Below are 23,920 nucleotides of genomic sequence, written 5' to 3' on the forward strand. Positions count from 1 at the left end.
TATATATATATATAGTTTTCTCTTATAGAAAACTTTGCTGTAAATATCTTTTTACTTGTGCCTTATATTTCTACTTAGAACACATTTTAGAAGTGGGGTTATCAGGCCCTCAAATTGTGGACATTTTCATCACTCTTTGCTGTGTTTTCAAATTTCTTTCTAAGAGAAGTCTTCTATACAGTTGCAATGTCAGCAACACCAGGGAGGCTGGATGAAATGAAGAAAGAATGAGGTATCAGAACGTGCAGAGGACACAACCTTGCTTGCTGGAAGTGAGGAGGACTTAAAGAACTTGCTGATAAAGATCAAGAATTGCAGCCTTCAGTATGGATTACATCTCAATGTAAAGAAGACGAAAATCCTTACAGCTGGACCAATGAGTAACATCAGGATAAATGGAGAAAAGATTGAAGGTGTCTAAGATTGCATCTTGCTTGGATCCACAATCAGTGCTCGTGGGAGCAGCAGTCAAGAGATCAAAAGACTCCTTGTGTTGGGGAAATCTGCTGCACAGAACCTCTTTAGACTGGTGTCGAAAAGCAAGGACGTTACTTTGAGGACTCAAGCCGTGGTATTTTCAATGGCCTCATACACATGTGAAACTTGGACATCGAATAAGGAAGACCAAAGGAGAAATGACGTGTTCGAATTATGGGGCTGGAGAAAAGTCTTGAAAGTATCATGGATTGCTTAAAGAACAAACAAATCGGCCTTGGAAGAAGTACAGCCAGAGAGCTCCTTCGAGGCAAGGATGGGACACTTCCTCTCACATTCTTTGGACATGTTGTCAGGAGAGATCCATCCCTGGAGAAAGACATCATACTTGGTAGAGGTCCTATGGTCGTATCTCATTCATAAAGTTCTTACGATGATTATAGCACTTTTAATAGTTCCCCGACATGACTAAGCTCCAGTTGCCCTCAATGGCGTTTGCCTCACTCTCCATGGGCCCTTCGCCTCCCAAATAACAAAATCCTTGCCTTAGAATCTGCTTCAGGAATAATAGGCCTAACACAAACCCCCAACACAAACAGTCTTCACCTAAATCCAGGGCCGGGATTGAGCTGGAATGAACACCTTGTGCTCATAAACCCCCTACATCAAATCCACGGCCGTCCAGTCGATCCCAACTTGTGTGGACCCTACATAGGTTTCCAAGACTATACATGTCTCCAGAAACAGACAGATCTTTTTCCCACTTAGAGGCTGGTGGGCTGGAACTGCTAACCTGTGCCCTGAGCTCATAAACACAGAAACTTCCAATGGGCTGCTCAGGGAAAATTTTTACAGACTTGGAAATGATTATAGGATTCCTGTGAGTTGGAATCGACTTGATGGCAGGGAATTCAGTTTTGAGGTTTGGGAAGAAGATCGCAGAAGTCCAGTAACAACAACAAACTCGCTGCCATCGATGCTGTGGATGCTGACTCATAGTGACCCAGCAGTCCAGCATGCAAACCAAGAGGGACTATTGGAACTGGGTCTCAGCCCAGCATTCACCACCACACTCTGCGGAGGACAGCCCCTGGCCCTTGGTAAGCATCAGGGAGGCAGTTGGAAGCCAGCCACCTGGGTGCTTCACACGGCTCTTCTTCCCAATCTCTGACTGAGCTCGTTCACAGGCAAAGGAGAGTCCTTCCCCTACCACTACTCTCTGGGCACAGAAAATGAAGAAAGCACACTTGCGTTTTAACCCATTCTTCTGCATCCTCAGGAGTCTGCCAGGAGCACCCCCTCAAAGCAGTCTGCTCATTCGTGGCACCCTTCCATGAGCGCAGGAGCAGTGGCCACTCCGGCGGTGGGGCTCTTGGCTACGGAGTGAGCACTGCTTCATTTCACCCCTTCCACTCGCCCCAAGGGGAATTTAACTCACACGCAGAATACTTGCTTCACTCCCCTTTCCAACTCAGGGATCCCCTCCAGCCCCTCTCTGAGTGTCAGTCAGTCTACCGCAGAGGCGAGACGTTGGGGAAGCGGTGAGACTAAATTAATGGGAGTGGAAAAACTAGAATGTCAATCCAGGATAGATATCCCTCCCAGGGCCAACAAGGAGAGTAGAGATACCAGGAGGATTAGGGGAGGGTGGGGGGAGAAAGGGGGAATCGATCACAAGGACCAACCTAGAACCCCTTCGCAGGGTGACCAGCAACGGAAAAGTGGGTGAGGGGTGACGGAGGATGATGTAACCCATGAAAATAATAATCTATAACTTATCAAGGGTTCGTGAGGGAGGGAGGGTGGGGGAGAAAGGGGGAAGAAATGGGGAGCTGATATCAAGGGCTCAAGTAGAAAGAAGAGTTTCAGGTGCTGGCCAAAGGCAGTGAGTGATAAGAGATAGCTGCTCCCAAAGGCAAAGGAGAGTCCTCCCCCTTCAGCCTCTGCGCTCTGCAGTGGAAGCAAACATCTTGGTTGTCAGAAAGACCAAGCGTTGCTTGGAAAGGATGTGTCCCTTCTCACGCCTCAGGGTGACCAGGATTCCATCTGCTGGTTTGGCCTGGGCCCTGCGGAAGGAGAACAGGCCAAGGAGGCATCCCAAACCCAAACTCACTGCCATCGAGGCACGCAGGCCTCACAGTAAGCGGATACAACAGAATTGGGGTTTCTGAGATGTTTAATCTCTATTGGAACAGCCTCATCTTTCTCCCCCAGGGCCATGAATGGGTTCAAACTGCTGACCTCGTGGTTAGCAGCTCAGTGCATCACCACTCTGCCACCAGGGTCCTTCAAGGAGGCACAGGGGGGGCTGAAATCCAAGGAGCACCATGTAGGCTAGAGAGAAAGAGCTGGATGCTGGATTTGAACCACTGTGAGGTTTGAAGTGCAATTCCGTCCGAAGCCAATTTGCTACAAAAGACTGGCTTGTTAGACTGCTAACCAAAATGCCCCTGGGGAAAGGTGTGGCAGTTGGCTTCCTTACAGGTTTATGGTCCTGGAAGCCCTATGGGGGCAGGTCTACTTTCTCCTCCATGAGGCAGGCTACAAAGCAGAATCACCTGGGCAGCAGAGGGCTTGGGGTTTGGGCTAGAGTTGCTCTGAGCAGACCGCGGTACAAACTCCATGGGTAGGTGAACCTTCAAAACAAAACAAAACAAAACAAACCAACAACAACCCATTGCCATGGGTTTGACTCAGACTCTGAGATCCTGTAGGATATGGTAAAACTTCCCCCCAGGCCTTCTGAGAGACTAAATCTTTCCCCCCAAATCCCTCAAGCTCACTGACATTGAGTTGATTCCCAATCATAGTAAAACTATAGGAAGATGAATTTTCAAGAATATAACTCTTGGCAGGAATAGAAAGTCTCATCTTTCTCCCGTGGAGTGGCTGGTGGGTTTGAATGGAGGTTGGATTTGAACCGCTGTTAGGTTTGAGTGCAATTCTGTCTGAAGCCTATTTGCTACCTAAAAACAGCTGGTTAGACTAAGGAGCCCTGGTGGCACAGTGCTGGGCTACTAACCACCAGGCCAGCAATTCAAAACCACCAGCCGCTCCTCTGGAGAAAGAGTGGGCTTTCTACTCCTGCAAAAAGTTAGAGTCTCAGAACCCCACCGAGGCCATTCTACTCTGTCCGGTCGAGGCGCTACGAGTTGGCAAAGACCTGTGGCTGGGGTTTGTTCAGAATAGGGCTGTTTTTAGTGGATTGTTGCCCTCTGGTGGATTCTAGGAAAGGAGACAAGAACTTGAGGTCTTTTGCGGATGGGTTAGATTCTTGAAGCTGGCTGGCCTTCCCAATTCAACAAAGAAGTTGAACGAGAGGTATGGGGACTTAGAGAGGTAAGTCTCTAAGTCTCTCCTCTGGGAGCTCACAGGAGGGACTTCGAGACTTTAGTTCCCATGTCCTTCCCTTCAGAATTCTGGTGGAAGAGGGATGGGAGTGAGGTGGAGTTGGGAAGCTCGTTCACTAAACTTCTGAGTTTCTCAAAGAAAAAAAATTCCTTTAATGATTTTTTTTCTTTAGATGCCTGCTACTGTTTATTCTAGTGGAGGCCATAAAATGAGCACTTAATGAATGACTGTTTAGGAAAAACAAAACGTGGCACCAGATGTTCACACTGAACTCAACAACTCCTTTTGTGGACACACGGGCCTTTCAACAGCTATTTCCTATCGTGTCTTAGAGAGAAGTGAAAATCGAGGGAGGATTTGTGTGCTAGAGCCGCCCCCTCGGTTCCAGCTCCCAGAGACCCCACAGGACAGAAAGGAAGGGCCGGGAAGTGTCCTTGGGTGTTAGGGAAGGGTGTTAGGGAAGGGTCCTGGGTGGTAGGGAGCAGACCGCGCCTTTTCTCACAGCAGGGCTGGTGGCTCCACACTACTGGGTGACGCAGCCACCCACCTCTCGAGAGCTCTCTGCTCAGGGGCTAATTGTGAAATTTCTAGGATGAAGGACAAGTCTGGCATATTTTAATGTTTTTTAAAAAATAAATCATTTTATTGAGCACTCTTACAGCTCTTAAACAACCCGTGCACATATTTTGGCTTTAAGCACAGACAAATTCGATCAGTGGGAGGGGCATGATCCAAATCCAATTTGTTCAGGCAGCTGCAATTAGACTGAGTTGGAGTTCCAGCCTTGGTGTGGGTTGAGATGTAAAACCGAAATGTGTTATTTTTCTATTTAAAGTTGTCTGATGTATATCATTTGCTGCCCTACTCCTGGTCTTCGTTACCCCGTACTCAGTGCCACTGAGCTGATGCCGACGCACCGCGACCCTACAGGACAGAGGAGAGCGGCCCCGGAGTGTCCGACACTGTGACTGTTCATGGGAGTAGCAAACCCTGTCTTTCTCCTGCGGAGTGGCTGGTGGTTTTGAACTGCTGTCTTTGCAGATAGCCACCTAATGCATAGTCACTACACTACCGGGGCTCCCCTTTTGTGACTAGTGCAGCGATAACAGCAATACCACAAGTGGTTGACTTTTACACAGAGACATCTATTTTCTCACTGTTTAGGAGGCTAGAAGTTTGAATTCAGAGATCTGGTGTGAGGGGAAGGCTTTCTCCCACGGCGCCCTCTGGAGGAAGGTCCTTGCCTCTGCAGCTAGCGCTCCCTGGTCCCCATGGCTATGCACCAACCATCGCCATCTCTGCGTGTCTCATCTCGTTTATATATCCAGAGAGATAGACTGAAGACACCCTACACTACTCACGTCGCATGAACACAACAAAGACAACCCATTCCCAAATGGGATTATTCCCACAGGCGTAGAGCTAGGGTCTGCAGCACATCTTGTTTAGGGGACACAATTCAATCCACAGGGTTCCCCTTTAGCTACGACTCTGTTGAGCCTCTCTAAACGGCATACTGGTTTTACGAACATCTTGATTTGTTTTCTTCTCACAGATCTAGCCTATGTGAGCTTTTCTTTTAGAACAGTCTGTTTGGCAAATCTCCCCACTTCTGCCCGGCTACCTCTGTCTGCCTGTGTGGGCTGGAGGGCGGGGGGATAGTAGGACTTGAAAACCTGTTCTGGAGTTGGCCGTGCCAGCTCGGAGGTGGCCTGGCTCTCCCTGCGGCCCACTTTCCTGAAGGCCCCGTGCAGGTCAGCTTTCTCCCACTTCTCCTCCATCTGCCCCGTCCCAGCACCCTGCTCTCCCTTCATCCTCCCGCCTTCCCGCCCAGCAGGCCCCCCAGCCCCCACCAGGCAGGCCTTCCTGGGGTTTCTTCCTCAACCCCATCCTCCCAGTTAGGAACCCAGGGGTTTACCTCATCTCAGGAGAGGGGACTCGGATGGTCACGACCACTACCTCTGGCTTTTCTTTCTTTTAAAAAGAGTTTTCGACGTGTGCATGAACATTTTTTTATTGATTTATCTTCTTGTTTGAAGTCAACTTGTCCGCATCCAAATCTGTTCCAGTTTTCCTTTTCTCCCTCCCGAGTAGCCACTCAGACCAAGGCGCAGATCTGAGGCGTAAGAAGTCTGGAGGTGTTTGTTTTTTTTTTTTTTAAGGTTGTGACAGCCCCCCCCCCCCAACCTCCTCTCTCTCTTTAAAAATTGAACTTTATTTATTTAAAAATATTATTTCCCCCTTTTGTTGATGGAATAGAAAACACACAAAGAAAAGCCTGTTCTATGCAGTTATATAGCCCTCTTATCAAAGCAGTGACAGAACCCCTTATACGGCCTGGCCTGAGTTCCTGTCTTCTTTTTGATGCCCTCTGCAGGTCTGCTATGTGGGCCCTGGAATCCCTTCTGGTCACAACCTGAGGCGGGGCTCTTCCCCCAGGTCACTCATTTCCACTTCAGAATGGCTGAGCGCACGCCTCCCTTCTGATTTCCTCATTCCCGACCTCTGTGCACCCAAGTAATAATGCTCGTGTGGTCTTCTCAAGCTGCCTTTGAAATCCCCTGCCGAACCCCTTACCTTCATCCTTCCTTCCTTTTGCCTTAGCTTCTTTGCATTCTAGAGCAACTTTCAAGGCCTCTTCTGACATCCATGGAGTGATACATGCTTTCTTCATGTATGGTGTCATCGCACAGCTGTTAGTATTGTGTCCAATCTATTCTGCAGGCGCTTTACAAATTCAGGTGGTATAGCTATCTATCTATCTATCTATCTATCTATCTATCTATCTGTCTGTCTGTCTGTCTGTCTGTCTGTCTGTCTGTCTATCCATCCATCCATTTATCTCTATCTAATATTCAAGGCAGTGTTTTGGATCTTGTGGACTTGTCTTCATTTTCTGGGCCATGGATGGCCTGGATCGCAATGTGCCGCTGGCCTTTCCTGACTGATGACACCCACCTGCTCTAGCAGCCCTTTCCACAGGTGGCAATTTGTGTATTCCACTCTGCAAGTTTCTGTCATCAAAAATAAGCCTTGCAAAACCCTGCCATGCAGTCTCCGACATTGTTTCTATGGCCAAGACCGTCTTCTCCAACCACCAATCCTTATTTGTTTCCAACTTCTGCTTTCTAATCACCAGTAATTCTCAATGCATCTTGATCATGTTTGGCCAACTACAAACTGCAGACATTGGCAAAAACAACACCACGTCATGTTCCTCCTCTTTGGCCTTGGTGTGTCAATGTGCAAATTTGAATAATGTATTAACTGGCCTTCCTGGCAGGTGTATGGATATGGCAGACAGAGTTGTACTTTAAGATAGATCTTGAAATGTTCTCTTGACAGGGAATGATCTTTTGCAATTTGTCATCCCAGCAGCGTCAACCATGCGGCTGTCTGGTTCAAAGATGCCAGTAGCAGTCCATGTAAGCTTGGTAATGCTTATGGCATTGATTTTCATGTGTTCCATTTCATCTTTTATAACTCCTGTTTGTCCTAGATTTATACTTCGTACATTCCACATTCTGACTATTGACAGGTATCTGCAGCTGTTTCTTCTCATTTTAGGTCTTGCTACCTTGGCCAGTGATGGTCCCCAGAGCTTTCCTCTGTCACATCGTTAAGTTGACTGTTTGAGGAGGCAGCGCTCCCCCCATTATGCTTGGAATGTCTCCCAACATCCTAAAGACAGAACAGTTGGCTCCCGTGAGCTTGTGTCAGCTGGTTCCAGCATGTCACCGATCTCTCAGCCTCGTTCTCCTGGAGCTTTTACAAAGGTTTGAAACGTTGCCTTGACTTTTACTTAAAAATGGATACCCAACAGGCTAGTGAACAAATTAGTTTACTTTAAAATGGATATCCGACAGGCTAGTGAACAAATTAGGTGAGCTTCTACCCGGGACATACAATGATCTACCGATCATACGTTGCCATGGTTAGAGCATGTGCTGTGTGCAGCTTTTTGACCTAAGGAGGCTTTGCGTGATCCACCTACTCTGTTATTGAAGAGACATCCATCCCTCCACCCATTCCTCCAACAAACGTTCCCTGGGCATCCACTGCACGGCAGGTACTTGTTAAGCATTGGAGATCCAGGTTGCAATAGGACGTGGTCCTTTAGGCTCCCGAAACTCAGTTTCCACTAGGGGGAGCCAAATACACATAAATATGCATCAGACCCCAGTAAGTCTGGGTTAGAAAGCTATGCAGCAAGTGCATGTGGGGTGGGGAGGGGTGGAGCCTGTGCATTAGACAGCTCTGCCCTTGGACTTTCGGAAAAGTCTTTCTAGGGAAGGCACCTTTGAGCTTGTGCTTTTGAGACTTCTCCCTGAGATTAAGAAGGCTGCAGACGTGCTTGTAAGGGTTGTTAGTTTGCGTATGTGTGTGAAGCTAATTGGAACGACTGGAGATGAGATCTTTGACCTGGGTCTTCAACACTTAATCTTTAGGCAAAACGTCGAGAAGTGAAGACCTGGGGCCTCCAACTCATGCACATATTCAACTTGACTGACCTGGTCCCCCTGTCCTGTCAACACGCATACCACAGAGCACAACAGATACACAGTCGGAACTCCAGGCACACCTATACAGTGTCTGAGAGACGTGGTTTTCAGAAATTACCTCTTCTTTATTGCCATATTCATATACAGCATTTTCATATATCTGCATTGGTAAAAGCAAACCACAATGTGTATATATAAAATCACAGGACATTAAAACATATACGGCTTTAGTGTCTGGAAAAGCAGTATGGCTCTCTTCCTTGGCTTAGTTATCCATGCGATCGAAATTCTGGGTTTGAAACTCTTGGAAGTCCTCTGGGATGGTGTCTGCAAACAGGAATAGGGGCAGGGAGGTTAGTCACAATCCCAAACCAAACCCACGGCCACCAAGTTGATTCCAACTCACAGTGACGCCACAGGACACAGTAGCACTGTCCTAGAGTGTTTCAAGATTATAAGTCTTTACAGAGGCCGACTGCCCCAGAACGCCCCATTTTCCTCCTGAGCAGTGACTGAGGGGCCCAAACTGTTGACCTTTTGGTTCTCAGCGGAGCATCTTAACCACTGTGCCACAGGGGCTTTTGGTGGAGGTTAGTCAAAACCAAACCAAACTCTGCCATCGAGCTCTTCTGACTCAAATTGGCCCCATAGGTTTTCTGGGACCATAAATCTTTAGAGGGGCAGACAGCCTCATCTTTCTCCTGAGGAGCAGTTGGTGGGTTTGAACTGCCAACCTTGTGGTTAGCAGCCCAATGTCTATCTCACAGCACCACCAGAGCTCCTTGGAGAGGTCAGTTGGACTCACTACCACTGAGTCAACTCTGAGTGACTCTATAAGACAGAGTAGAACTCCCCCTTTGGGTTTCTGAGACTGGTTCTTTACAGAAGTGGGCTGCTTAAACCCAAGGAATCCTGGTCCATCCCTCCCTGTGCAGGGATCCTGTAGGGGTCACTGTCTGCCTGTCCAAGAAGTCCCAAAGGCCCTGCAGTCCATTTCTATAATCAGGATGCTTTGTGAGCTGTTGGCTAAAGGCCCGGGCGCCCTCATTCCCAGGCAGAGAGAAAATGAGCAGACAGTGGGGTTTGAGTCTGTGATTATGTTTGCGCTGTAGGAAAAGAAAGGCTGCCTATAAATTAAACCTGATCGAAATTTCTCACTGAACCCTAAGCGTTAAGCCGTTAAATTCCATGGGTCTAAACTTCCACATGTATAAAAGTAGGACTCATGATAGGGATTTTCTGTCTCCCACACTAAAGGACGATCAGGTTGTCATGACTACGTGGCATGAGCCACCTCCTGAGCGTCGAGCTTTTCGGTGGAGAGTGCAGTGCGAGAGAAGATGGGTCAGGTGGGGAACCCTGGCAGTCACACCGTGCAGGGACAAGAGTGTGCATTACCGTTGCAGCGATACTTGAGGTTGGACCAGATGATGTTTTCTTGAGAGAAGCAGAAAACGCCAAGCCGGCCGCCACGCATGGTGGTGTCTATGGTGACCCCAGAGTCAGCCACCAACTCAGAGCCTTCAAAGAAGCGCACCCTGTGAACAACACAGCCAGAGTGGGTCTCCCAGCAAGCGCAACCAGACTCATCGTGCGAGCTGAAGTCCCCGTCATGTGGCCCAGGGCCCCGCTGCATACACACAGAGCCTTTCTCTCTCGTTTGCACTGACTCCGATGGGCTCAGGCCTGTCTCCTACCCCCAACCAGCCTGAAAGCTTCTTGAGACCGGGGGCCACATGTGCCTGTCTTGGAGCCCAGGTCTGCTCACAAGACCCGGTACAGCGTCGGGCAGGGGCAGGCTCCACAGGGACCCGGTGAAGAGAAACCACACCCGACATCGTGAACAGGGCACTGTGACTTCTTTGTCGAGACAGCATGCCTCAAACCCCAAGGAAAGTTCCTTGAGATGTAGCACACGTCATCTGGTGGGAACCGAGGGCAGAGAGTCTCAACCGGACAACCCAAACGTGTCCCGTAGCCCATAGACGTTTGGAATGTCCGTCCAGACATTCAGGTAAGGAAAGCCTCGGCTTATAAGGATCTGGACCTAGAACCGAACTCCCTTTTCCTCGTGAACGCCAAGTGTTTTTGGTACTGCTGTAATATGAAGTGAATTTTTCAGGGCAAACTGGAACGTGACGGACTACTTTGTTTTATTCGAACATTAAGAATTGCTCACTCTTTCAGAAATGCCTATCACGGTCGTCACCGCCCTTGGGGCGGGTGTCACTGTCTCACAGCCTGCCCCGGCAACACCTTCATGGCGAGTCTGGCATCGGTGTGAGTGTATATTTCCCTCTGTCTTTTCATGTGGCTGTACCTGGAGAGTGACACTGTCTTTTTCCAAATTAATTATCCTTATTTCTCCCTGATATGGTTAGAGAGATGATTGAGTTTCTAAATTTACCTCTGCACCCATACTATTATTTAATCCAGGGACAGAAAAGGGGAGGGGGCGTTTCCTTTTTTGTGTTTTTAATAGGAAGTGGGTAGGGCTGAGGGCATCATTCTCTCCCTGTAAGGCAAACAGTACAGCCAACGGACCCGCACAAAGAGCCAGTAGGATCAAGCCCTCCCGACGGTCTGTCTCCGCCTGGCCTGACTGCTGTCCTCCACAAGCTTGCCTGTGCCCTTCAGGGCTTTGAACCCGCTCTCGCCAGCCGTCCTGGCGAATGCAGCCATCTGGGAACAGAGTGTGATTGTCCAGTGCGGCTGTAGTGGAATGCTACGCTTTCCAGGGAAACAGTATGGGTCAAAGCTCTGCCGGAAACGTCATTTCCCTTTTAGAGAACAAGGGCAGTGCGCACATTTGGCAGCAACCACGGTTCTTGACGGGTAGACTTGGAAACAGTGATGCCCGGCTCAGAGATGGTGAGGATCCTTATTGCTTTGACTGAGTGTTGCTCTGCACCTCCCACCTCAGGCTCCTGAAAGGGTTCACTGGGCTTCTTCTGAGCCTCTTATTCCAAGGCTTTGACCCTTAACACTTCCAGTGTGGTTAGCCTTTGGCTTCAGCTAATTAAAGAAACTCAGGTCTGTCCCAAACTCACTCAGTTGGCCATGACTGAACGAGTTCAGTTGGTCTGAAGCCCTAGTTTAGCTGAATGTTTGAATAGTGATGATGTAAATATACTCCCTCGATTCCAGAGATGTAGTTCTGAGTTATCTTAACTATGGTGAATAGGTTTTTAATTTTGTTAAAATTCCTAAAGAGACATAAGGCAGATAGCACTAGCTGACATGAAGACCAGTTCCTGCTTCCAGTGGCTCAAGCCAGGCTTGGACTAGGCACTGGGGAGTCGGAGGTAAAATCAGACCCAGGTGCTGCCCTCGTGGAGTTTATAATCCAGCAGAGAAGACAGACCATATGGGGCTCAATGTGAAGGGAGCCACATAGGGGTGGCATCCCAGTGGTCTCTCAGGGGAAAGCGTGGATCACAGGCTCAGCCACACCTCTGCCACACAGCCTGGCCACTCTCAGGCATCTGTGAAGAGCCTGGTCGAAGGGGATCCACCATTCACGTGCACCACCCAAACCCTGAGGGTGACGTCTCCCTCCAACAAGGTTCTGAGAGTCTGAGTTTGGCCCCTATGTCCAGGGTGGACAGCCTGGGCCGGGTGTCTTTCCTCCACCTCCTTTTTGGAAGCCCAGCCTGATGTCTCACAGGTACAGGGCGGCCACTGCGATACCTGAGTCAGGGAACAGGAGCTGCAATGATGCAGAAAGGAACACGCCACGAACTATCTGCCTACCTGATGTAGCCCACCTGGGGCCTGTGCTGCAGGAACCAGCGATAGGACACTTTGTCCTTCCAGCCTACGTTTCTGAAGTCCTTCCACAGCAGCCGGACCTGGTCGCTGGTGTCCCCAGTGTGCCACAGGGAATTCCGGAGATGCTCGCCCGGGCCCGTCTTGGACTTCACCGCCTGGATAAAGGCAGGATCAAGTTGTTCAAAGAGGGTGCTCTGATCAGCCTTCCTGCTCCCCAGAACCCTGACGTGATTTGCCTGGTGGCGAGTCCATGGATACAGGCAGACTGAATTAAATGTAGACAAAGGCACACACACTTAAATGTCACTTCCACGGAAGTGACCCCTTGACTCTTTAATACTGGCACTGGCCAGCATTCCACTAACCGACTTTGCAGGTTTCCTACTGTCAATCCATTGCTCCCCACAATTCCCCAGTGAGAGCTTCCATCAAACTGGCTCTGACTTTTTTCTAACAGGCATGCCAGAGGTATCTGATCAGTCCTTCTGAATAGGATTGACCCTTGAGGAAATAGGCTAGCCAGCATCCAGTGTAATGTGCCTGCAGATGACCTCCCTCCCCACCCCCCTTCACCCCAGCCCTCTATTTGCCCACTCAGGTGGATCCATTACAGTCAGCCAAAGGTTCGAATAAAGCTGGCACCTAGGAAGGAAGGCCACAATTCTCGGTCAGCTCTCATCTGCCCTGACTTGACTGCTAGTGCCAGTGAAGTGAAGTGATTTCTTCAATTAACCAACTTGAATTTGAAAGGTGGAGGGTGAAGGAAACAGAAGAAAGAGAGCTGAGTGGCTTCCAGCCACCGATACCTTGAGTTGGATGCCCGGTTCTGCGACTGCTCGGAACGGGGTGGCTTGCCAATAGGTCTGCTCCGTCTGCTTCCACATGACTACGTAGAAGCTGGAGCTATCCTGGTATCCAAAGATAAAGCCAGCGTAGTCATCATCTGTCTGGGTGTTCACGTGGAAAGTCCCTTCAAAGTCAACTCCATTAAAAGCCGTGTACCCTGCAGGGATCAGAGCAGGATGAGGAAAGGGCACAAGCCACCAAGCAGCAGACAAGAGTGGGTTCTACTTGGAGTGGTGGCTGAGACCCCGGACATACCCACTGCCAGGCCAGGGTCGCTGTTCATGGTCTGCACAATCTCCATGCCCTGCAAAGAGAGGACAGGGAGTTTGTCTTCAAGGGGCCGAGAGAGTCCGTGCAAGCCCAGAATGTCTGACATCAGGGTGCTGAGTGGCTAGTAACCTCTGACCTCTACGAACAGAGGCTATGATGCAAGCAACTGGTTGACCTTGTGGGAGAAAAAGCACCAAGTTGAGGATAAATACTTCTGCTAGAACGGTCACGTATGTCATCTGAGACTGATTCAAGAAACAGTTGGTGCACTAGTGTTTCTCAGGGACGTGACTTGCTGTGTGGCTCTTGTAAATCGTGTAAGTCCCTCTGTGCCTGCCTCCCTCCCTCCCTCCCTCCCTCCCTTCCGGGGACACTGCGGGAGGACTGTCTATGGGAGTGTCCATTAGGTATGTGAACTCTGCACTCAAGATGGCCTGGCTTCCAGTTCGAGCTACCTTAGCCAATTCCCAAGAGTTCAAGTCCGTGAAGGATGTTAAGACTTGATTCTATCATCTGCAAAATGGGGAGAAGACATTCGGCCGTCAGGCCACTCATTTTGGAGACTACACGAGATGTGGGACAGTGCCTGGCTTACCGTCCACACCCTTGAAACGTCACCTACAGTTATCACAGGGGCCCCATTAAGATGCAAATCTGAGCTGCTGGCTGTGCTGGGACCTGCCAACAGGGGGGCATTCACTCACCTGGTTCAGAACCACCCAATTTGGATCAATCTGGGCATCCCCTTCAGGATCTAGGACCACAGTCTGGTAGGCCCTGAAGTCAGTCAAGGTGACCTCGGCATTCTCCGGGCAGACATCGATCCGATCAATGACCTGGTCCTGGTCAAAGTCGGTCTCACAGATATCTCCCACCCCATCACCTGCGTGGGGTGGAGAAAGAAGAGAGGAGCTCAGTAATGCCCATGCCCACCACTGCTCTTCACCAGAAGGAGGCTGAGCGTGGACCAGAACACCCGATCTCCCACCTCCAAGTCAGTGCTGAGATAATAATGTCCGGCTGACCCTGGGCCCTGTCCTGGGATGACTAAGCCAGCTCTCAGAAGACTCCTAGGGTTTCTTGTAGGATTAAGTCACCTGCTTTGTCCCCAGAAATTTCTTCTTATTATGTAAGTTGAGTTTACCTGGAGCCCCGGTGGCACAATGGTTACACATTGTGCTGCTAACTGCAAGGTCAACAGTTCAAAACCACCAATTGTTCCTCCAGAGAAATATGGGGATTTCTACTCCCTTAAGAGTTTAAGTCTCAATGGGACATCCCTTTACAGAAGGGTCACAAGGAAGGGATGAGCCAGCCAGGGTGCAATATAGCACCGACAAAACACACAACATTCCTCTCATTCTTTAATGCTTTCTCCCACGCCACTATCATGACCCCAGTTCTATCTTACAAATCCGACTAGACCAGAGCATGTACACTGGTGAAGATAAGAGCTCTTGACATGCAGAATCCAGGACAGACGAACTCCTCAGGACCAATAATGAGAGTAATGATACCATGAGGGTAGGGGGAAGGTGAGGGGGGAGAAGATGGAGAAAGGGAGAACTGATTACAATGATCGACATACAACAGCCCCCCCCCCACCCCCCCCCCCCCCCCCCCCCCCCCCCGGGGGGGCCGTGGGTGAAGGGAGACAGCGGTCTGTGTAAGATATAAAAATAATAACAATTTATAATGTATCAAGGGCTCATGAGGGTGGTAGGGTAGAGGGAAGGAGGGTAGGGGAGGGAGGGCAAAAGAGGAGCTCATACCAAGGGCTCAAGTAGAAAGAAAATGTTTTGAAAATGATGGCAAAATATGTACAAATGTACTTGGTATAATTGATGTATGTATTCTGATAAGAGCTGTAAGAGCCCCCAATAAAATGATATATATGTAGATAAACAAAGTCTCAGAAACCCACAGGCAGTTGGCTTGGCTTGGTGTTTGAATTCACTTCCTGGCAGATCTTAAGGCTGGCCTTACATAAGCTAATCCATGGAGCACTTTCTGGCCTATAAAGTGTAGAAAAAAGGGGAGTGATTATTTCCACCAGAGTACCTCTAAGGCAAATACTTTGGGTAGCCCCTGGGCAGAATCTGGGCTGCCAGCCAAACATTCTGTTTAGCTGATATGGTGGTCTTAAAGTATGTGCATGTGCATAGCTTTGGGTGGGCATGCCCTCTCCTGCTCATCCTAGTCCCCACCATCCCCGGCTGTCTCTCCCGTGTATCGCACATTCCCTTACCTGCCTGGCCCCTGGAGGTGTCTGAGCTGTAACCCTGTCTAAGCCATGGGCTGCTGTGCCCTTCTGTCTCTATTGCTCTGCCTTTCCTGGGACTCCCAGTTAATGGTACCATCAAGGGGGCAGAGTAGCTCTCTAAGCCCCTCGGCGTCTGAGCTGTAAGGAGACAACTGCTTCTCTGCCCTTTGTAATCCAACCCTTGGCTGGGAACGAAGGGGAGCCTCTGAGTTCCATATCCAGGAAGATGCAAAATAGCTCTTCTTTGACAGAGTTGGAGCCTTGTATTCTAGCATCATCTACTGTCCATAGGCTGCCCTGCTCAGAGGAGCTGGGTTTAGGATTCAGCCAATTGGAGGTGGGATGCTCTGACCCAAGGTCCTGGGAACAGTGTGCTGCCGTGTATCTGGCTGAACCAGGAAGGCGTTCCCCAATACTTGTTGGCAAGGCCAACAAGTGCTTGGTGCATCGACCAAACAGAGGCCCCAGTTGTCCAAAGCTAGGATCCACCCATGCCAAGCAGGCAGGACACCAGGAAAAGGGAGCACCAGAGTGTCAGAGAAGGGGTAAGGCCCACAATACAGCTGATACAGCTCCAGTGTATGAGGACAGGCCAGCTGGAAAGAAAGCTCAGGCTGACACGAGAGCACCCCATCCACCCTGACCCCTTCATGGACATCTGGCTCCTACAGTCCCTTCCTGGGTAATGGAAACTCCCCATCTTGGTGGGCCTCTTGGGAGCATACTCTTTCTTCCTAGTAAACACTTGAGGTGGAGGTGAGACGATGAGTCTAACTCTTGTTACATTCACTCAACATGCATGGTTCCCAGGCCAGGATGGACTGTGTTAAGAGACAGCAGGTCTCGGGTCCATCTTGAGAGAACTGCTGACCCAGCCACTCCAGTCAGGAAAGCCAGCAACACTCTTGGCCACGGTACAAACACAAGGGAATGTGTGCCCTCGTGCACTGCACGTGCAGGAAACGACCAATGGGAACTCCAGTCCCGGAGGACGTGCAACAGCGAAGGAACCTGAAGAAGCCACGGCCATGAATTCAGTCAGGTCGCTTTTTAACCGGGTAGTATCTAGGTACAGCGTGTTTTCTATCTTAATAAACAACATTTCTAAAATTTAACTTCAAATAGGCTTGGCATACACACAGATGCAAGCTCAACAGAACAAAAGAAAAATGTCAAGCTTCCCCCACTCCCGAAACAGACAGACAACAAAGAAACAAACAAACAAATAGACTCCCTGCCACCGAGTCGATTCTCACGCATAGCGGCCCTACGGGACACAGCAGCACTGCTCGGGGGGTTTCCAAGACTAAGTCTTGATGGGAGAAGAAAGCCTCATCTGTCTCCCTGGGAGCAGCTGGTGGTTTTAAACTGCTGACTTTAAGGTAAGCAATCCAACTTGTACCCCATTGTACTCCATCACACAGGTAAAAAGTTCACATACTGCAAACAGAGCCAAGGAACCTTGGTGGTGTAGTGGTTGCACATTGAGCTGGGAACCACCAGGTCTGAAGTTCAAAATCATGAGCCACTCAAGGGAGAAAGACCGAGCTTTCTACTCCCATAAAGAGTTGCAGTGTCAGAAGCTCGCAGGGGCAGTTCTACCCTGTCCTACACGGTGTCTGAGAAGGGGAACGCACCCTGGCAATATTAATCTTTCCCTCACATGGATTGCTTTAATTATGTCATATTTGTTTTTTGATCATTACGTTTTCTTTTGGGCCATCTTTCCAACTGTTCATTTCTAATTCTAGCATGTATGACAAAACCAGCATCAACACCGAAGGATGGACCATTTAAAAGCCAACTGGGTAGAAGACATTTTTCGTTGTGGGAGGTCAATAGAATTGTACGCCAATGGTCGAAACAACAAAGTTCGCTGACTCATCTTGTTTGGTGAATTCTTCTCGTCCTAGGAAAGGTGGTCTATGGGAAAAATGGTAGTGCCCTGCATCCACGAACAATTTCACAATCTAGTTAGTTCACCTCTCTCTGTGTTTAATCGTTAATATGATGGTCATGCTTTCCAAGAAGTCAGATCCTGGAGAGTGGAGATGCACGCACCCGCACACATGCACATAACTCACCAGGTCCCTCTGACACGTGTGAGGAAGCAGAGGAGGGCCCCTCAGAGGATCCACCCGTGTTTAGGGCCCTGAGCTGAGGGAGCCCAGGTCCCAGGAAGCCCTGGGTGAGAGTGCTTACTGTTGCTATCCTCCTGGCGTGGGTTGGGGACCAGTCGGCAGTTGTCTGGTCCTGGAGGCACCAGGTCCGGGATGCCATCGTTGTCGTCATCGTCGTCACACTCATCGCCGATGCCGTCCTTATCAGTGTCCAGCTGAGAACTGTTAATGACGGTGGGGCAATTGTCTGTGCTGTCCTGGTGCCCGTCTCCATCACTGGGTGAGAAGGGAGAGCTTTCGGTCAGGTGCTTGGGAAGGAGGTTTGCTGTCTGTGCATGGGGTTGAACCACACTGTGCCCTATAACAAAAACGCATTTCCATAGCGGAGACGGCCTACGGGTCTCAGAGGAGCCGTGGTAGTGTCCTGGGTTACGTGCTGGGTTGCTAACCACAAGTTCAGCAGTTTGAAACCACCAGCTGCTCCACGGGAGAAACATGAGGCTTTCTACTGCCATAAAGAGTGACAGTCTGGGAAACTCACAGGGGCAGTTCTGCCCAGTCCTGTGGGATCTCCAGTTGGATTTGACTCTGTGGCAGTGAGACTGGAGTTTCTGGATGGATCTCAGAGAGAATTTTCCCGCCTCGCCCACCTATTGAAAGCAGGGATTTCCTACTCACAGTGATAAAGGCTCACTTCTGGGAGTTCTACCACGAGATGTTCTTATCAGTCCCTTGGGACTACTAGATGTCGTGACTCAGAATGTGTGAAGGGACGTAGTGAAGACCTATGGAGCCAGGCGGCCTTCATTTGAATCTTGGCTCAGTTGCCAACCTGTGACCCCAGACATGACACTTGACCTCTCTAAGGCTCGGTGACCTCCTCTGTAAGATAGAGATAATATTAGTAGCCACCTCAGAGGGCTGCTATGAAGATCAAATGGCTAAAATGACTATAAGTTGGCATAACACATCTTTATACAGGAAAGTGCCTGACCTTAAAGAAGCCCATGTTTTCTTGTCCATTGCTCTTCATGCTCCCTGGTCAGTGAGCCCAACAAGGGATCAGATCCGAATGCCATGGGAGAGCGCCAGAGACGATAGGGTGGTCCCTTCCTTCGTGAGAAGCGAGGATGTGGGCTGCTCTCAGTCTGGGTCTACAGGACTTCGCAGAGCATCACTCTCTGCACCCTGACTTTCCTTCTTCCCAGGACAGAGGCTCGTGTGAGGGTACGTCTGCCCTGTCTCCCAGAGGTCTCCGGGAATTGGCTGGGACCTCTCATGGCTATTCAGGATCAGAGTGGCTGCTGCCCGAGGCTTAGCTAAGGCATCTGCCCTGCATGTCACATGAAGAGGGCACCACAGATTCCGTCTCCATTACCATTTCAACTAGCTATTAGTTGCCATGGCTGCTTTTCAGCAGGTTAAAGCTAATACTTTCCTATTTGAGAGCCTCCAGGAGGTCAAAGGGGACTGAGTGACCATGCTCTGCTGACTGTAGAAAGAGAAGACAGTGGGGAAAATAAGTTAAAAAATAAAAAAGACTTTGAGCACCCTGCAGACCAGTTCTCATCAGTGGCAGCAGGGAGGGTGCAGCTGTAAATTTCATGTAGTGCCATCATGTGCTAAGTGAAAGATTAATGAGTGTGGCTTGTATTATCCTCCAAAAGATGGGTGTCGGAGGTGTGGATCGGGCACAATCCCAGTGCTTGCCCTACATGCAACTTTCTGCGGAGAGCCCACAGGAGCTCCCTTCTTTGGGCTCCCACCAGCCATCTGTCCTGCCCCATACACCCTCGGACATGAGGGACAGGAGGCCCCGCCCATGCTTTTCAGGCCCTGCTCCCTAGATGGGTCCAAAGGGAAGACTGTGAGGCCAACCTTGGGAAGCAGGCGATGGAGCATAAACAATGGGGATTCCTTTGCACACTAACCCCAATGCCACTGAGTCAACTCCACAGGGCAAGGTGGAACTGCCCCTGGGTGTTTCTGAGACTGCAACTCTTTATAGGTCAGGGAGCCTCATTTTTCTCTTCTGGATTGGCTGATCATTTTGAACTGCTGACCTTGTGGTTAGTAGCCCAGTGCCTAATCACTACACCACCAGGGCTCCCTCCTGTGCACACAGTGGGGCTGTTTTCTAGAACAGCAGCTTGAACAACTTCCATCAGCTGCCATCCTATCTAGCCCTGGACATTTTTAAAGTAAACAATTTAGCAGCCTCTGTCTTTCTTCCCAAGGGCCCAGTTGGTAGGAATTATAATACAGCAGAATTGGTCATTTGTTTGAGGCCAAGACCTCGAGGCCAGTGGGCTAGGATAGTTGAGGAATTCCTGTCGATGGTCTGAGATGGGGAGCATTTTCCTGATGCGCATCACGGAGCGGGATTGTCAATGTACCAGCCCCACCTTCCGCTCTGAATGGGAGAGGCCTCCTCCATCACATTCTGTGGTGGACTGGCCGCACCTGGCACTGACATAATGAGGACAACCCAGCACCTCTTTCTGGATGCCACCTGAGGGCCAGCTCTGCGCTGGGGGCCTGAGCTACATTCGTTTTCATTTCCATCATAGCCTGTGAGATATACTGAATGATCACGACTTGCTGAGGAAGAAATCCATGCAGAAGAATGCAGAAACTCACTCGGTTCATGTGGACTTTGTAGCCAGGGCCCGAGGTGTCATAAAAAATAGTTACTAATTCCACTTAGGACTTCATAGAAATTAACCCTTAGGCCTTGCCGGAGAACGAGTGTCTTCAGGGCAAGCTCTGATCCAGAGATGGGAAGAGAAGCTACACCTTCTCCTTCCGAGTTCCCTTTCTGAAGCCTTTCCTGTGCCGACTGCCCCCACAAGAACCCTCAAGGAGATGAAGGTTTAGCGCTCTGGAGCAAGGATGCCTCGAGGGCAGAGTTGCACCTGCCTATGTCTTTGGTGATGTTTTCATAGCATCTGATACAGCACCACCCCCCGCGCCCTGTTAAAGTAGAACCTCAGGTTGGTGGGTCTAGGAAGGATGACAACATTCATTTGCATCGAACAATTCTACTGAAACTGGAAAGATTTCTAAGGACAATGACAGGACAGAGTTCTTCAGCAAACTGACAGCTTTCTATTTGAGGATGACAGTGAAGAATGCTGGAGCTGAAAGAATATAGCAGTAACAAAGCCAATTCTTCCTTTTCTTTCCTTTTTAGAGCTACCTAGGTAACAGAAACTTTAATAAGTACTTTTCACTCACGGGCTAACTCAATTCTTCCATACAACAGCCCTATGAGCTAGATTCACCCCCATTTTCCAGATGAGAACATCAAGGTGCAGAGAGATTAGGGAACTTTTCTACATTAAGCTGGCCAGCAGGTGAAGGATCTGGGATTTATATCTAGGGACCTTGATGGTTAGAGAACACGTCAACTACACACTCTGGGTAAGAGTAGGGGCGGAGCTCAACCTATCAATTGGGTCGCAGGCTGATGACACATGCTTGGTGTCCTTAGCCTTTTTGTAGACGAGAGAGAGACACTGGGAATGCTCTCGCTCTGCTCCTCCACCTCCTACTTGCTGGGACTCTGCCTGCCTAACCCCGAGAACCCTGGGTGCCCTGCCATATTTCCGCTAGCTTTGCCTCCTCATGCCTCTGCACCTACTGGCCTGTGATCTTCCTGATTTCCCCTACAGCTTTCTGGCCTGTAGCTATGGGAATCTGAAGATTCCTGCATCGAACTCATGGGCTTGAGTTGGACTGGGCTGGGATGCCTTCCTGCTTTATAAGTGCTTCATGATATACAGCTCTTATAGGAGTGTCACTGGATTTGTTTTTCTAGACAACCCAGCCTAACGCAGGATGTCACTCCACGCCCATCTCTGAAGCTTCTTCTCTCGTCAGAGACTCTCCCTTGACAGAATGCCCAGTGGTCCATCATTACCCTCTACTCAGAAATCTGTGGCAACTCTAACTATTGGCATGGGGATTTTTTCAATGGTGCCCTAATCCACCCACACAAACCCAGAGCTCAGACGCAGCAGAAAGCTGCAAGTCTCTTCCGCCTGTCCATCTGGCCCCACAGAGCTGGGAGACATGCCATACCTGTCCTGATTGGTGTCACAGGAGTCCCCAACCAGATCATTATCCACATCAGACTGCAAAGAGAACAGAACACCTTGTCATTTATTCCTGAGCTGACACCCAGAGACTGTTACAGAGAGGGTAGACCTGGCCCATCATCCTTGGGGTTCAGGAAGCATTTCTCTGGGACCGGATGATGTAAAAGCTGCAAAAGGGCAGCACCCTATTGGTGCAGGCACAATGCTGAATTGTTCACCCAAGTCTTTGAAAATATCAAGGTCCGTGGATGGGCTGCCTACACACCAGATGAGCTGACTGGGCAAGGGTCCCAGGGTAGCACAGTGGTAGGTGGAGACGTGGCACTCTGGCACAGGGTAGGAAGGGAGCCAGCCCGCAGGCACGGGGACATGCCCAATTGATTCTCCTTTGCGTCTGCATTTGGGAATGGAGCCAGAATGGTGGGTGAGTCATGGAGGGCAACAATGACTCCCCCTTTTCAAGGCTTTAAAAATAAATGACACATCAGCCCAATTATCCCAGCGGCAGTGGGGGCGGTGGGTTGGTGGGAGGAGTGAGAGAGCAATCATGACATGCTGCTGGCTGAATCGGAAATGTCCATACATGTGTAGGGCTTGGGAGACTGAAGAGACAGAAAGTGCCCCATGGTTAATGTCGACACCCCATGTTCGTGTCAGCTGAGTAAACCTTTTGGAGAACTCTTCAGCTCATATTCCTAATCTCATAGGAGCTCCTGCAGCCAATGACATGAACCCAGGCCTTGAGGTCCTCTTGTGCTCTCCCCGCCCCCTGCAGCCTCAAATGTGTAGCGCCCGCCCCTTCCCCTGCTCTGGTAGGTAAGGCAGGACAACAGAGAGACACGCTGATGGCCCTGCTTGTGTTTTCCAGGTGCAGCAGTTAAAGCGCTAGGCTGCTCACTGAGAGATGCTTCCATCTGCTTCTGTAAAGACTGACAGCCTTCACAAACGCCCGGGGGCAGCTACACGTCAGAATTGGGTTTAGTTTGGGGTCTGGCCTTTGCAGAGGGAAATTCAGCCTAGAGCTTGAACTCCCCTCTACCCGACCTACCTGGTTAGGGTTGCTGACATCAGGACAACTGTCACAGGCATCCCCCACACCATCGCCGTCCTTGTCCTCTTGGTCATGATTGGGAACTTTCTGGCAGTTGTCTAGAATATTTTTTATTCCTACGAGGAAGGAGTATAACCAGGGTCAGCTCTTACACTTGAGGAGAGACTAGTTTCTTTCTTTTCTCAGTTTTATAACTTTACTAGATAATCGACCATTCATTTCCATCTGCATTGGCTGGCTGCAGGTTTTTGGAAGTGGTGACAGACCCGTAGGTAACCGATGCATAGAGACGGTTTGGGATCCTCAGGCTACAGAAGCTATCCTGGGACAAATCCCCTCCCTTGACTTCCAAGAGGCCTCAGAGTGGGCAAGAGGTGTGCTTCAGGAAATGCCATTCCCCAGAGAGCCCAATAGGAGGTCCCTGGAGCAGAGGGGCCAGCTGCCACCCTGGCTCCACAGCCCTTCCCCATGTGGGGAGAAACTTGGCCCACAGGGGTGCCATTTGTGACTCTGCTCAGGGCCTTCTAGTTCCAGTGTCCACGTCTGTGTTTCTAATATATACAGAGAATGATGGGAGCACCAGGGATGGAATAAACTGGGGAAATAAGTGCCTTCCAAAGACGTTTCTCCAATCAGACACAACATGAAGCGATTCTTACAAAGCTTCAGGCAATGAGACAGAGTGCCAGAAATACCATGCCGTTAAATGGAAGTGGGCTGGGAAGTCTCCTTCCACAGAAACCCAGGGCTCTCTAGACAGAGGCTGCACCCAACACCCAGACCCTGAAGGCCCTCTGAGTCCAGAAACCTGTCCCTTCCCCCAGCAGAGAACAAGGGCAAAGGACCCCAAGCAAATGGCAGAAAGGAAGATAAACCCACCGTCTCCATCCATGTCATCATCACAGGCATCCCCCTTCCCGTCCCCATCAGTATCTTTCTGGTCGTTATTTAGGACTGTCCAGCAGTTATCACAGGCATCACCAAAGATGTCTTTATCACTGTTCCTTTGGTCCACATTATGAGTCAGGATGCAGTTATCCTAAAAGATCAGAAGGTCAGACATGTACTCAGGCTTTTACTGAATCCCTGCTCCCCTCGCACACTCTTTAGGTGTTGCCCGAACTCTTGAGATCCAAGTCTGCCACTTTCATATTTTAAACATTCGTGGATCTTAGATGAAAAGGTGCAGTGCTCTGAGCAGGCAGCTATGG

At 49.8% G+C, this 23,920-nt stretch overlaps 1 protein-coding gene across 1 annotated transcript in view; it reads right to left on the minus strand.

Moving 5' to 3' along the window:
- Positions 1 to 8,412: 8,412 nt before the first annotated feature.
- THBS4 (thrombospondin 4) overlaps positions 8,413 to 23,920 on the minus strand; it is a 62,185-nt gene continuing 46,677 nt past the window's right edge. The window contains exons 13-22 of the mRNA XM_004703512.2: positions 23,589 to 23,748; positions 22,707 to 22,825; positions 21,642 to 21,694; positions 17,641 to 17,834; positions 13,880 to 14,058; positions 13,161 to 13,209; positions 12,866 to 13,062; positions 12,042 to 12,214; positions 9,687 to 9,826; positions 8,413 to 8,615 (exon numbers count right to left, since the gene is read on the minus strand). Of these exons, the coding sequence (XP_004703569.1) occupies positions 8,554 to 8,615; positions 9,687 to 9,826; positions 12,042 to 12,214; positions 12,866 to 13,062; positions 13,161 to 13,209; positions 13,880 to 14,058; positions 17,641 to 17,834; positions 21,642 to 21,694; positions 22,707 to 22,825; positions 23,589 to 23,748 (1,326 nt within the window). The 3' untranslated portion in view covers positions 8,413 to 8,553. The remainder of the gene's footprint in view (positions 8,616 to 9,686; positions 9,827 to 12,041; positions 12,215 to 12,865; positions 13,063 to 13,160; positions 13,210 to 13,879; positions 14,059 to 17,640; positions 17,835 to 21,641; positions 21,695 to 22,706; positions 22,826 to 23,588; positions 23,749 to 23,920) is intronic.

The sequence above is a fragment of the Echinops telfairi genome, unplaced genomic scaffold (assembly GCF_000313985.2).
Source record: "Echinops telfairi isolate 266 unplaced genomic scaffold, ASM31398v2 ScPeMD7_7469;HRSCAF=8507_1, whole genome shotgun sequence".
Taxonomy (NCBI): domain Eukaryota; kingdom Metazoa; phylum Chordata; class Mammalia; order Afrosoricida; family Tenrecidae; genus Echinops; species Echinops telfairi.